A 12,230-nucleotide genomic window follows, 5' to 3' on the forward strand; every position below is an offset into this window, starting at 1 on the left:
TAGTGCTATAGCACAAGCATTTCTCCTGCTCCTTTAGTAGCTGCTCTGATGAGTAAACAGTGAGTGCTTCCATCCTCCAGGTTGTTTTGGTGCTTTAATCCAATATGAAGTGTCATCCTCTGTGCACACTTTGCATACCTCTCCTAGAAGAAATCTACCATATTGTAATGGAGTCAGCTGCACCACATTTGAAATCTCCTGCTAGCTGGGCACCCAGGCCAGACTGGATGGCTTGGAGTTTATGTAGGTCAGTCCCTTGGGCTGTTTTTAAATATTGAGGTGAGGATTACATTACACTGGTGCACTACCATCCATAAATCTCTCTGGGTGCCAGCCCAGGATTTCAAGCTGAGTCCCTGGCTCTCCAGGCACACCAAGCAGCCGAGAATGGGCGGGTACATGGTCAGACAAGGTGGGATTTTGACACTTTCCCCCAGATGATTGAGTTTTCCTCTTAGCTCTGTGTCCTGGTCATGTAAATATCTCTGTGTTTCTCCAAGGGTGCTAACTGTGTAGGTGTTCACAGTAATAGTGAAGTTCTGCTGTGTGCTGTTGTTGTCCAGAGGATTTCGTGGGAATACAAAGTGCTCAAGACATGGCATGAGTGGGCTCAAAGTGCTGGAATTTAAATTTATTCATCTCTTTTCAATGTTCTGGAGCCTTACTGAATTTGGAGTCAGTAAAACCTCAGCAAGGCTGCATGAATTTTAGCTGCTACAATCAGCTGTTACTACCTGCTACAGTGTTGGTTTTCTTTTCTTCTGCTGCCTTGCTACCAAAAGATGCTCAATGATTTTAATTATTTATTTGCACGAGGTCCTTATGCCAAATTTGTTCTCCACTTCACATCTCCTACTGCAGTCATCTCTTTTGCATTCTGCAGATTCTGCTCATATTTAAACATTTCTAGCAGGTTTCCAGGAGAGATGGAAAAGCCAAGACAAAAAGCAATGGTGGTCACAGCTTGGCATTTCTGTTAGAGCTGGCTAAGCAGGAGGCAATGGCTCTGAAGCACCTTGGAGTTGCTCTGAGTGGCTGTGCTCAGGTCTGAGTGTCTTCAGAGCACTTTGCTGTGACCCCAGCCTCTCCACTTCCCCATCCCTCTTCTGCTCTGCCAGAGGACAGAGCCTTCCCTGGCTGCTGGGCTCTGCAGAGTCTGTCCCAGTGGCTGCCCAAAGCTGGGCTCCGGTGCCGTGCCATGGCTGCTGTCAGGCTGCTCGTCCCTGGGTGTGACAAACTCTGCCAGGTCCCTGTGCCTCCCCGCTGACTTCTGCTCCCGCTCTCCTGGAGGTGCCTCCGGGGCCATAGCCAGCTGCCCTGGGTGCTGTTCCAGGCTCTGTGGCAGCAGGAGCACGGCCCTGTGTCCCACAGGCACAGGCAGGCGGGGGCTGGCGGCCGTCCCGGGGCCGGGGCGCGGCAGGGGACAGGCCAGGCTGCTGTGGCCGCTGCGGGCCCTGCTCCTCCCTTCGAGACCCAGGACCCTCCAGGGCTTTGGGGCCTGACCTCGGCAGAGAGAGGATTTTGTTTTCTCTTTTGATGTGTTGTGAAGTGCCACATGCACTCGTGTGACTGTGAGGCAGAGCCCGGGCAGCTCTCCCTTTTACAGGCTTTTCTGCAAAAAAACCCCAAACCCAAACAAGCAAAAGAGAGGAGGCTGTATTTTATTTTTATAGCAAGTTAAAACCTGTTCTAGTGAGGTGTGGGTGCTGATTATTTTTAGTTTTCAGATTTTTTAATTCTATCATTGTTGTCACTTGCAGGCCTTTAAAGACTCCGTGTAACACCCCAAGATAGGGACCAGCACAAGCAACCAGAGAGTGCAGGAGAGACCTGCTGTTATTGATGTTGAAATTGAGAAACACAATTGCATGGAGAGCATTTCACACCACATAGCAGGGCAATTGAAAGGATAACCTCCAGGACAGCAAAACTTGTTTCATGTAGAGTGGGGTTTCAAGAGAAGAAACAAACCCTCACACATCACTTGTCAAAAGAAAGGCCTGACCTACAGCAATTGGAGGGCACAAATGGGATGGCAGAGGGAATTAGAAGACAGACGGAGATGGAAAACTTCCTTTTCATTCCAGAGACCAGGGAAAGGACCTGTAGGGTTAAAGAGGACAAGCAAGGGCCAGTGTCCCATGCTTGTGGAGGTGGCAGCTTCACGAGAGTCATGCCAAGCGTGCTGGAAGGATCAGCTTACTCCTCACCTAAATTCAGTGCAGGGTTATTAATGAGGTGGCAAATGCAGAGTCCAGAATGACAACAAATCTATGGAGTCTTTGGAACAAAGGCAGAGTTGAAAACATGGGTCCTGCTCTCTCTTATAAACTCTTAGGGCTTTCTCCAGGGGAGATGATGGAAAACAGGCTTGGAAAATTTACCTAAGAGACTAAGATGCCAAACAGCTTAGCAAGGACAATGGTTAAATTTAACTTTAAGCACAAACACGATGGATGGATGAAGCTTCTCACCTCATGAGGAGGTGCAGTGGAGGGCAGCTGCACCAGCCCCACCTGGCTGGGGTGATGCCCAAAGCCTGGCCATGCTGCTGCTCGAGGATGAGGACAGGAGGTGTGAGGAGTGGAACTGGCCCCTGTGACAGGCATTTAATTTAGTCCTTGGCAGAAAGAGCCCTGCCAAGTAGGCACTGCCCACTGGGAGCAGCAGCCCCCTGCCCGAGCAGTGCTGTGCTCTCAGGAGCGGTGGGCACCGAGGCACTGGGGGAGAGGAAAGATGGGATCTTTTCAGCTTCTCATGAAGGCACTGCTCTCCCCAGGTTTTCAATAGCAGGGAGAGAAACAACAGTTCAACACAGCCTAAACCTGTGTAGAGCACAGCAGAGCACTGCCTGGCTGCAGGAAAACCCCTAGAAATTGATGCCTGAGGAAAGGCCTGGATTTAGCATCCTCAGATGACCTCTTGTTACAAATTCCTTGGCTGTTTATAAATGCCCCCCATAAGTCTAGAGTTCAAGAATGCACTAACCTTTAGAACTACAGAGCCAATTCACCCTCTCTGATATCTTCCTCGTGCTAGGGAATTGAGAGAGAGTATCTGCTGCATGAGGATGGTCAAGATTGGCCCCAAAAATAATTTGTTGCAACAACATGCTGAAGAATACATGAACCACTGAAGCCCCTGTTGGGCTGATAACTGTGGCAGACAGGATGCTGAAGGAAATGAAAGTGGCCTTAAACAGGAGCCTTAGCTCCATGGGGGAGAGCTGCAGGATCAAAGGTCAATACAATCCAGAGTAGAAACCTAATGTGATGGTGGTCTGTCAACAGGTGGTCTGTCCTGAGAGCTCTTGCACACCCAGGATCACAAAACAGCTCTATCTCTTGTCTTCCTCTTCACTTGTTATTAGTGTTACAGAAAAAAACGCCAGCTCTGCCAGCCTTACTGCTTTGTGACACCACCCTCAGTGTGTTTGCTTTGAATAGAAGAGTTGCACGGTGGTAAATTTTGAAAAATAGTATCTGCCACCTAGTGGTAAATGAATTTTTTTATGGGAGATGATGTTACAGCTTGCTGGGTTAATATTGGCTTTCCAAAGGTATTTTCTCCTTGAAAACTCTCAGTATATGTTTATTATAGATTTTGGGCTAAGTTCCAAATTGTTAACAGCATGTAGGTATTAACAAAACCAAGTGACTATTTCAGTGATTTGCTTCTATTACAGAAAGGTCTCCAAGATGCTCCTACTAGCCTAGACTAGCAACTCACAGGATGTAATATGAATTCAGAATTTTCCTCAGAAGGTCACATCTGTCAATAAGTGCTCAAGAGTGAAATTTAGTTTCAGGAGCACGAGGAGCCTAATTCAGGAACAGCGTGTGAAGAGCATGTGTTAAAGGATGAGCAATAAGGATGAGAGCAGCCATAGCCAGCCCTGTGATTGCTGTGGGACTCGATGTGTTCTGCAAGTCACGGGTAGAGGGGAGGTGTTGAAATATGTTCCCCTTCTGCATGCTTAGACAGCTTCTGTAGAAATCATTACAAAGAGCAAAAGTCCTGTCACAAAGGGGTTTTGGTTTTATTACTTGGTGGGCTGCTTTGTAGGAAGCTGGTCTTTCCCAGTCCATCCCCAGTCCCTATCCCTGCTGTGTGCTCTCACTGGAGGCTCCCTTGCAGCCTCCCAGGTGAGAGGGGTGGCTTAGGTTTAACCATCCTTGGCCAACACCAGCAGGATCAAACTACCTGTGCATGGGCACCCTTTCAGTATATTAGGAATGTCTGTAAGAATGATGAAGAGACACTTGACACCAAGGCCTGTAGTGACTGGAGAAGCAGTTTTAAATGGAAAAAGATTAGATTTAATTGTGACATAAGGAACATTTTTTTTTTTATTATGATGGGGGTTTGACACTGTAACAGGTTGCCCAGAGCCCAGGCTGGATGGGTGCTTGAGCAGCCTGGAAGATGTTCCTGGTCATGGTAGGGGCATTAGACAAAGTCACCTTCCAAAACTATTCCATGGTTGTGTGGTTCTATATTGACCCAGCTATACACTAAGCCCATAAAGTTTAACATTTATTAACACATGTTATTTTAAGTGGTAGCTGGATGCTGAAAGTATCCCAGAAGCAGTTAATTTCTTGCACCACAGTTAAATCACCAAGCTAAACTGATCCTCAGCTGATCTGCGTGTAACATGTCTGACTGAAGGAGCTTCCTCCCACCCAGAGGACAGGAGCAGGTGGTGATGGAGCCAAGGGCCTCCCCCAGCCATGGACTCAGGGCTCTGTAACCCATCCCCTGTGATTCACTACCCTCATGAGGTGAAAGTCAGCTGTGAAAGTGAGCCTGTCTGTTTGCAGGCTGTACATAAACCACTGGCTTTGTTTTCTTCAGGTGTGAGTGTTTCCAGGGGAATATTCCCTGCTGCAGCAGTGAGTGGGTGCTTTTGGCACTGGGGACCCCTTGGATGCACTGAGACACATTGATCCAGCTGGTGTGAGGGTCCTTTAGGAGTCAGGGTCCCCATAGGTGACAGCCACCAACTGCATTTCTCAGGCAGGCTAATGGCAGGGACAGTACTCCACTCTGAAGAGTTTCAGCTGGGCAGCACACCTGCACAGCAGCAGCCCACAGGTGCTCACCCTCTCCCCTGGCAGGTTAGGAAACAGCAGATTCTGTGCCAGCACAGCCTAAAACATTGAGCTCCCTGTTAGGAAAGTCTGCTGCAGGGGAGTGCATCACATGAAGAGGAGGCAGCCTTCCTCCCTCCAGCCCCAGGGGCTCATGAAGCCTGAAGCAGGTGGTGCTCACTTGGGAGATGCTGGCCCAGGTGGCTGGTAAATGCAGGTATGTTCTGTTACACTCCTTTCTGCAGTGGTAAGTAATGCTACTTCCCACAGGAGTGCATACCCAAGTGCTGAGCCTAGGGCAGCAAAATTAAAATTGTCTTCAAGCAATTATATGACAATTCTCCCCCTCTCCCAACATGAAAAATGTTTTCTTATTATTTTGGAGCCATTGATTCAGCAGGAAATGGTGTCATTCCCTCCTCAGCTGTTGAGTTCTACCCTAATCCCAACTCTTCTAAGAAAAAGCTCTCTGTCCTTCCACAGCTTTTCCCAACCAGGCACTCTGTGCAAGAACCAAGCCAAGGGAACAAAGGGTATGGCTTGATCTTTTGGGGAGAAGGCTCCACCCCTCAAGGTGTTTCAAGATTTTCCTCCTAGAAATACCCAAGGGCTCAAATGGAAGAGGTTGGATTGAGAGAAGTGTCCTTACAGAAATGTGACTGATCAGAAGTGGTGCCTCTCAGCCTTTAAAATCCATGAGATTGTATGCCCTGAATCCACCACCTCTAGCCCTGCCTTCAGTACCCAGCAAGTGACCAGTCATGTATGCCCAAAAATATCTGTGTTTTCCTGATGGCACTCCCGTTTTTGCCCACTAAACCCCTTCAAAATGAGGCTCACACAACCTGCTCAGTATGCTGCTTTCTTTAATGGAAGAGGTAAGAGAAGCTCTGACACAGATCCAAATGTCATGAAGAGAAAGCTTGAGGCAAAGGAATGGCCTGGCTGGTTTGGTTTCCTACTGCAGCTCTTTAAGGGCAGAGGTAAGGGCAGCACTTGGGTGGCGGGAGGCACTTGGATTCCACCGAGTATGTCACCTCCTTGTCACACACCCCTGGCGGCAGGCAGAATTCCTTCACGAACCTTTTGTAGTTACTGGTCTTTGCCAGGGGGGTGTTGCACTCCATCTTGCGCTCCGCTGACACCGTCACCTTCCCGTCCTTCACCGTCACCGTGATGTCTTTGGGGTCAAAACCCTTCACATCGATCAAAGCCAAGTTCTGACCACTGCACGAGTTCAGCATCATGCCAAGTCTTTTCGTTCTGGAATTAAAACAAGAGGTGGATCTTTACTTTCCCGTATCCCTTTCAATCTATTTCTCCAAAATGGCTATTTCGCTCCCACCCTAGTTACCTGTATCAACCTTTGCTCCCGACAGCAATGTCAGATCTCCCTTCACCCTACCCCAAAGGCAGCCAGTGTCAGTGGAAAGCAGGCAGCTCTCTTACCTGTCGTTTTTCACAGCGACGCACCGTCTCCGGAAGCAGGGGCTGGGCAGGGAGCAGCAGGAGAGGACGCAGCGGTTCATGCGGGCCGTGCACAGCCTGTCCCGGAGCAGCTGCAGCCGCAGGTCCAGCAGCCTCATCTGCCTGTTGATTTGCCGCAGGTTCTGCATGCTGTCCTCCTCCAAGTAACAGTGCGCCATTGTCAGGCTGGAAGTGTGTCAGGGCAAGAGCGATCTAGAGTGCCCCGAGAGCTTCATCTGCTGCCGAGCCTGGGGCAGCGCTGCCGTTGTTGCCGCGGCCTCCCGGCGCTGCCTCACGGCTCCGCGGGCCCGGCCGCCACCGTTCCGCCGTCACCATGGCAACAACGGCCGGGCCCGCGCTCAGCACAGGGCCTGCAGCGGCCGGCCCGGCCCGGGATGGACACGGCAGGGACACGGCAGGGACAGGCCGGGGATGGGCATGGCAGGGACATAGCAGGGATGGACACGGCAGGGACACGGCAGGGACAGGCTGGAATGGACACGGCAGGGACAGGCCGGGGATGGGCACGTCAGGGACATGGCAGGGATGGACACGGCAGGGACAGGCCAGGGATGGACACGGCAGGGACAGGCCAGGGATGGACACGGCAGGGACAGGCTGGAATGGACACGGCAGGGACACGGCAGGGACAGGCCGGGGATGGGCACGGCAGGGACAGGCTGTAATGGACAGGCTGTAATGGACACGGCAGGGACAGGCCGGGGATGGGCACGGCAGGGACACGGCAGGGACAGGCTGGAATGGACACGGCAGGGACACGGCAGGGACAGGCTGGAATGGACACGGCAGGGACAGGCTGGGGATGGACACAGCAGGGACAGGCTGGGATGGACACGGCAGGGACACGGCAGGGCTGGACACGGCAGGGACAGGCCGGGGATGGACACGGCAGGGACAGGCCGGGGATGGACACGGCAGGGACACGGCAGGGACAGGCTGGGGATGGACACGGCGGCAGGGACAGGCCCGGGATGGACACGGCGGCAGGGACAGGCTGGAATGGACACGGCAGGGACAGGCCCGGGATGGACACGGCAGGGACAGGCCGGGGATGGACACGGCAGGGACATGGCAGGGATGGGCACGGCAGGGACATGGCAGGGCTGGACACGGCAGGGACAGGCCGGGGATGGGCATGGCGGCAGGGACAGGCTGGAATGGACACGGCAGGGACAGGCTGGGATGGACATGGCAGCAGAGCATATGTGCAGTGGCTGGGCTGCAGAGCCCCCATGGGCCTTGGGGAGCACAACTTGCATGCAATTTTGCACACAGTGTTGCTTCAGTGTGCCTGCCCAAAATTCCCACCAATGATACTGACCATCAGCTTCCATCCCATCACCTCTGACAAGTGCTGGAGCCCAAGACATGAAACATACTCCCTGAGGCTGGCCTGTGACACAAAAGTTAATTCCAGGCTCAGCAGCACCAACACCCTTGTCTCTCAGGCATCTGCCCAGTGGCAAGCCAGATAATGTGTTATTTTCCCAAGGTGAAATATGAATTTGGCTTATCAAAAAATCAAAAGAGCCATATTATTTTATATTTTTATATTTTATATTATTTTATATTGAATGGTAGCTTCATCCATAAAAAGCAATAAATTGCTTTGTGCTTTATTACTCATAAAGGGCATCACTTTTTTGGTCTGAAGACAAATATTTTATTTAAAAGCTGATTTCAAAGGCTGACAACATGTGAAGTGTCCCTCCTGTGTGGAACCTGCACACCCCTCTGATGGCACTACTTTGTCTTTAAAACTCTGACACGCTCTATCCTCATCAGCTCTACATGAAAGAGTCCTTCAGGAGGTCTCTCTTGCCTGCTGAGCCTGAACCCTTCATTTCCTGGAGGGGGTTTTGTTTGCCAAGCCCAGTCTGAAGAGATGAGGTCTGGAGCAGATCACTTGAACTGAGCTGATCACTCTAATCAAGCTCAGTCTCCCTTCTGATACACGAGTAGGGACCACAAGTGCCCTGCAGAGCAAAGATGCTGAACACAAGGGTGTGTATCAAAACAAAACTTCTGCAGGGAAAGCAACAGCTCAAAAAATAACTTCAAGTTAACCTTCCTGGTACATGAAACTGGGGTGTTGAGGATTTGCCATGTGCCCCACAGGAGATTGAGGAGGGTCTGCAGGCAGTGGGTTGCTGGCTCCTTTGGGATGCATGTTTATGCCAAGGGAGTGAGCTTTTCCCCACAGGCATGCTCATCCAGGGAGACTGTCCCCAGAGCAGGGGAGCATCAGCATGGGCTGCAAGCAGAGCACTGAGCAGAGGGACCTGCAGGCAAAATAACCCTGGGGGGGCATCACCACATACCATACACAGGATAAGCAGGTGTGTGTGGACACAAATCAACCAAGCAGGTGCTGGCCAAACTCTGCTCTCCTCCACTGCCCCCTTTCCCACCATCATCACAGGCAGAAGGGCAGTACCCAGCAGTGCTGTTGGCTTGCATTGCCTTGGGAGCAGTGTGTGCTTTGCCTTGTCTCACTGCGTCCCAAAACCTCCCAGGAAATCCTGCAGTTGGATGAAACACTGTGCCCACTGTGGAATTAATTAATCCAGGGATGACAACACTGGTTTATAGAGACTTCCCAAAACACCCCTGTGTGGAGCTCCTCATCCCCAAGGGCTCTTTCACACCAGCCACATACCTGCACTTGTGTTTGCAAGCAGTGTTTAACAAACATAAAAGCCTATCTGCAGGCAGGGTGTTTTTGTTATGCTCTGTAAAAAGGGCTATAGCTTTTAAAACAATGGAAATATAGAGCTCTGAAAAGAATTTGTAGCCTTGTTTTCCATTACTGCAGCAGCTAAGCAATGTTGGTAAAGAGCTTTTTTCATGCTTCTACTGCTGTTTTTCGTTACTCCCACACACTTTAAACTTTTGGTCTTCTGCTGCAAATTGTTCACTTTGCACATAGAAGAGTTGGATGGGTGGCTAGACTAGACAACTCAATAATTGTGTTTCATCTTCTATTTTATGAAATTTCCGTAAAGATGTGCATGGCAATCATCCTCAGTGTGACTTCCTAGAGGCTGAGCAGAAGTGGGAACCTGCTGTGGCTGACAAGCAACTCTCTTGGTCATATGCACTTGGAAAGAGCTTTGGAAGGTGGTTCCTGCCTCCTTCTACCACTTAGCACTGTTTGCAGATTACAGCAGCTGAGTATTACAAATTTAATTTCAGAGTTCTCAGACATATGTGGTCATTTCCAGTAGTGCCTCCAGAGTGCTTCCAGTCTGTGGATGTAATTTTTAGGAAAGGGGCCCTCAAAAGCATTCAGAGAAGAAGGGCTGATCTGTCTCTCTTGGCAAATGAGGAAGGGTTGCCTGGTATCCCTTGACAGGCTTTCATTCCCTTTAGGTGCTGGCAGCACACAGAAACCCATGCTCTTAACAGTTCCAAGGAGTCAGATCCCACCTCAGGCTGGTACATGAAAGCCAAAAACTGTTAACAATAAAAATCCCTGAATTACAGCAATTTCTGAAAATATGTGACTGTAATAAAGGGCTGGGCTCCTGACTCATGAGAAGATATTTGATTTACAGAAACAGCTCACTCCTGAGGCAGGCTGATCTGCCATGTGTTAAACATGCATTTCTTGATAGGCTGCTTCCCACAGCCACAGCCGTGTCCTCCACTTCCTCCCCGGCTCACCTGCATCAACATCAGCGTGCTGTCCTGGGCTGGAGCAGCCTCAGAGGAGGGAGGGATGGATGGCTGAGCCAGGCCATGAGGATCAGGCTGGGAAACATCACCCACTGTGAGTAATCCTGCTGCTCCTGCCTCTGGGACGTATCAGGAAGAGAGTTGTACTGCAGGAAGGTGAGCTGCTCTGTAATTATTTCCTGTGAGCTGTGGCACAGCTTGCCTGCCCTTCTGGGCACGGAGGGGTAATTATGGGCCCACACTAGAGGAATAAGCAACCTCGTGCATGTGACTTGGACAATGTCACCACTGTGGAGCTGGGGATTCTCAGGCACAGGGAAGTGGCACTCACATTTCTGTGGGTTTGCCTAGCTGGCCCCACTTGAAAGGAGCACCAAACACTTCCTGGAAGGTAGATGGACGAATAAGAATTGTTTTGAGTATAGCTCAACTCCACATTGAGGGTGTGCTGTCTGTCATTTCAATAATCAACTCAGCTCTATTTCCCTAGGGGAAGGAGGGACTTCTGCACACAGTGTGTTCCTGCAGCTGCTGGTGGGGTAGTTCCAGTACTCCTGGTAGAGAGGAATTCTTGGTGTTTCTTTTTCACTGCAAGTCAGCTGGTGCTGTAAATGCAATGTGGAGTTGCTGGTGGCATGCTGGTATGTGGGTGCTGCATGTTACTGGGACGTGGAGAATCAGCAGGGTAACACCACTGTGGTTTCAGCTTTAACAAGTCCCTGCCCAGTGAAGCCAAGGTGAATTTTGACTTCTATGAAGACCAAGCACCATGTTTGGGGATATTAAGCAAGGGAGTCCACTAATGAGCCTAACTTGCAAGTGCTGCTTTGAAATTGTCTTTACTAATCAATGGAATAAGAAATCCTCCTGTTTTGTATCTGCTGCAGTCCCAGGGAGTCTGCACAGTCAGCTCTGACCTGGCATGAGGAGGAGGATGAAGGAGAACATGTGCTACAGCATCCATGTCTGATCCAGCCCTTGTCGGTCTCACAGGTTGTCTTGAACCCACTCCCACAGTGACCTCAAAGACAACAGCTCAACACAGACAAGTCAAACACAGTATAGATTCTTTGGCTCCTTAAGCATCCTTGGCTGTCAAGGTCTTTCTGATACCCATGAAGCTGAGAAGTTTCTCAAATGTAAAAGCAGAATGGAGCAATGGAATCTGGCAGATGTCCTTCATTGCTTACTGTCAGGTGTAACTCTCTCCCCTTGTTCACAGCCCAGAGCCAGGGACCTCTCCACTCTGAGTCCACTGAGTTCACAGACCCCAGTGAAACACTGGGGAGTCCACAGAGAAGGATTTGAAAATACTCCATATGACCTGAAACTCAAAAAAAAAAGCTCCTAAAAAAAGTCCTCAAAAAACACCCCCCACAACCTGACCAAACAAAAACCCCAACCCTAAACCTCCAAAACCCCAAAATCTAACTCCCAGGGCTGGAAGCACTGCTATCTTCTTTGCCCTTTCAAACACAATTCCTGAATTAACCATTCTGACAAGGTTTCTCTTTTGAGCAAGAGCACATCAAGTTCAGCAAGTACAGGTCAATTCAGAGTGTGGTCAACATATATTTTCAATACCAGGTTTTGACAGTGTCTGAAGCACTGATTTACAGGTATCAGGCAGAATCCCTTAACATCCTAATCACCTTCTTAAGTGGGGTATAAGGATATCACTTGAAGCTGAGTCTGGACCAACCCTCAGAAGAAATCCAGGTGTTTAACTGAGAGTGCAATTGCATGCAGAGCACTGTAGCCACACACTGCACTCAGGTAAGAATGTGCTCAAATGGATAATAATGATCATTTTCCTCCTCCTCTCATTTCCATTTGGAACAGAAGCAATTAGCCATGTAACTGTGCCCCTAGGTCCAGGCAAGTATTGCTGAAAGGCTTGCAGCAGACCCAGGTGTCAGGCTCCAGCTCAGCCTCCTGCTCCTTGGAGTGGCATTGACTTCCAGTATGAAC

At 50.0% G+C, this 12,230-nt stretch overlaps 1 protein-coding gene across 1 annotated transcript; it reads right to left on the reverse strand.

Moving 5' to 3' along the window:
* Window positions 1-5,941: 5,941 nt before the first annotated feature.
* Window positions 5,942-6,880, reverse strand: ODF1 (outer dense fiber of sperm tails 1). The gene is made up of 2 exons (XM_058034895.1): window positions 6,543-6,880; window positions 5,942-6,356 (listed from the first exon to the last, which is right to left on the reverse strand). Exons 1-2 carry the CDS (start codon window positions 6,737-6,739, stop codon window positions 6,065-6,067), a joined length of 489 nt encoding a protein of 162 aa, XP_057890878.1. The 5' UTR covers window positions 6,740-6,880; the 3' UTR covers window positions 5,942-6,064.
* Window positions 6,881-12,230: the final 5,350 nt, after the last annotated feature.

Source organism: Melospiza georgiana, chromosome 1 (genome assembly GCF_028018845.1).
Source record: "Melospiza georgiana isolate bMelGeo1 chromosome 1, bMelGeo1.pri, whole genome shotgun sequence".
Taxonomy (NCBI): Eukaryota; Metazoa; Chordata; class Aves; order Passeriformes; family Passerellidae; genus Melospiza; species Melospiza georgiana.

Coding starts and splice junctions, on each gene's coding strand:
- ODF1 (XM_058034895.1), bottom strand. CDS start 6,739: ATGGCGCACTGTTACTTGGAGGAGGACAGCATGCAGAACCTGCGGCAA. Junction 6,357..6,542: donor GTCGCTGTGAAAAACGACAG/GTAAGAGAGCTG, acceptor TTTTAATTCCAG/AACGAAAAGACTTGGCATGA.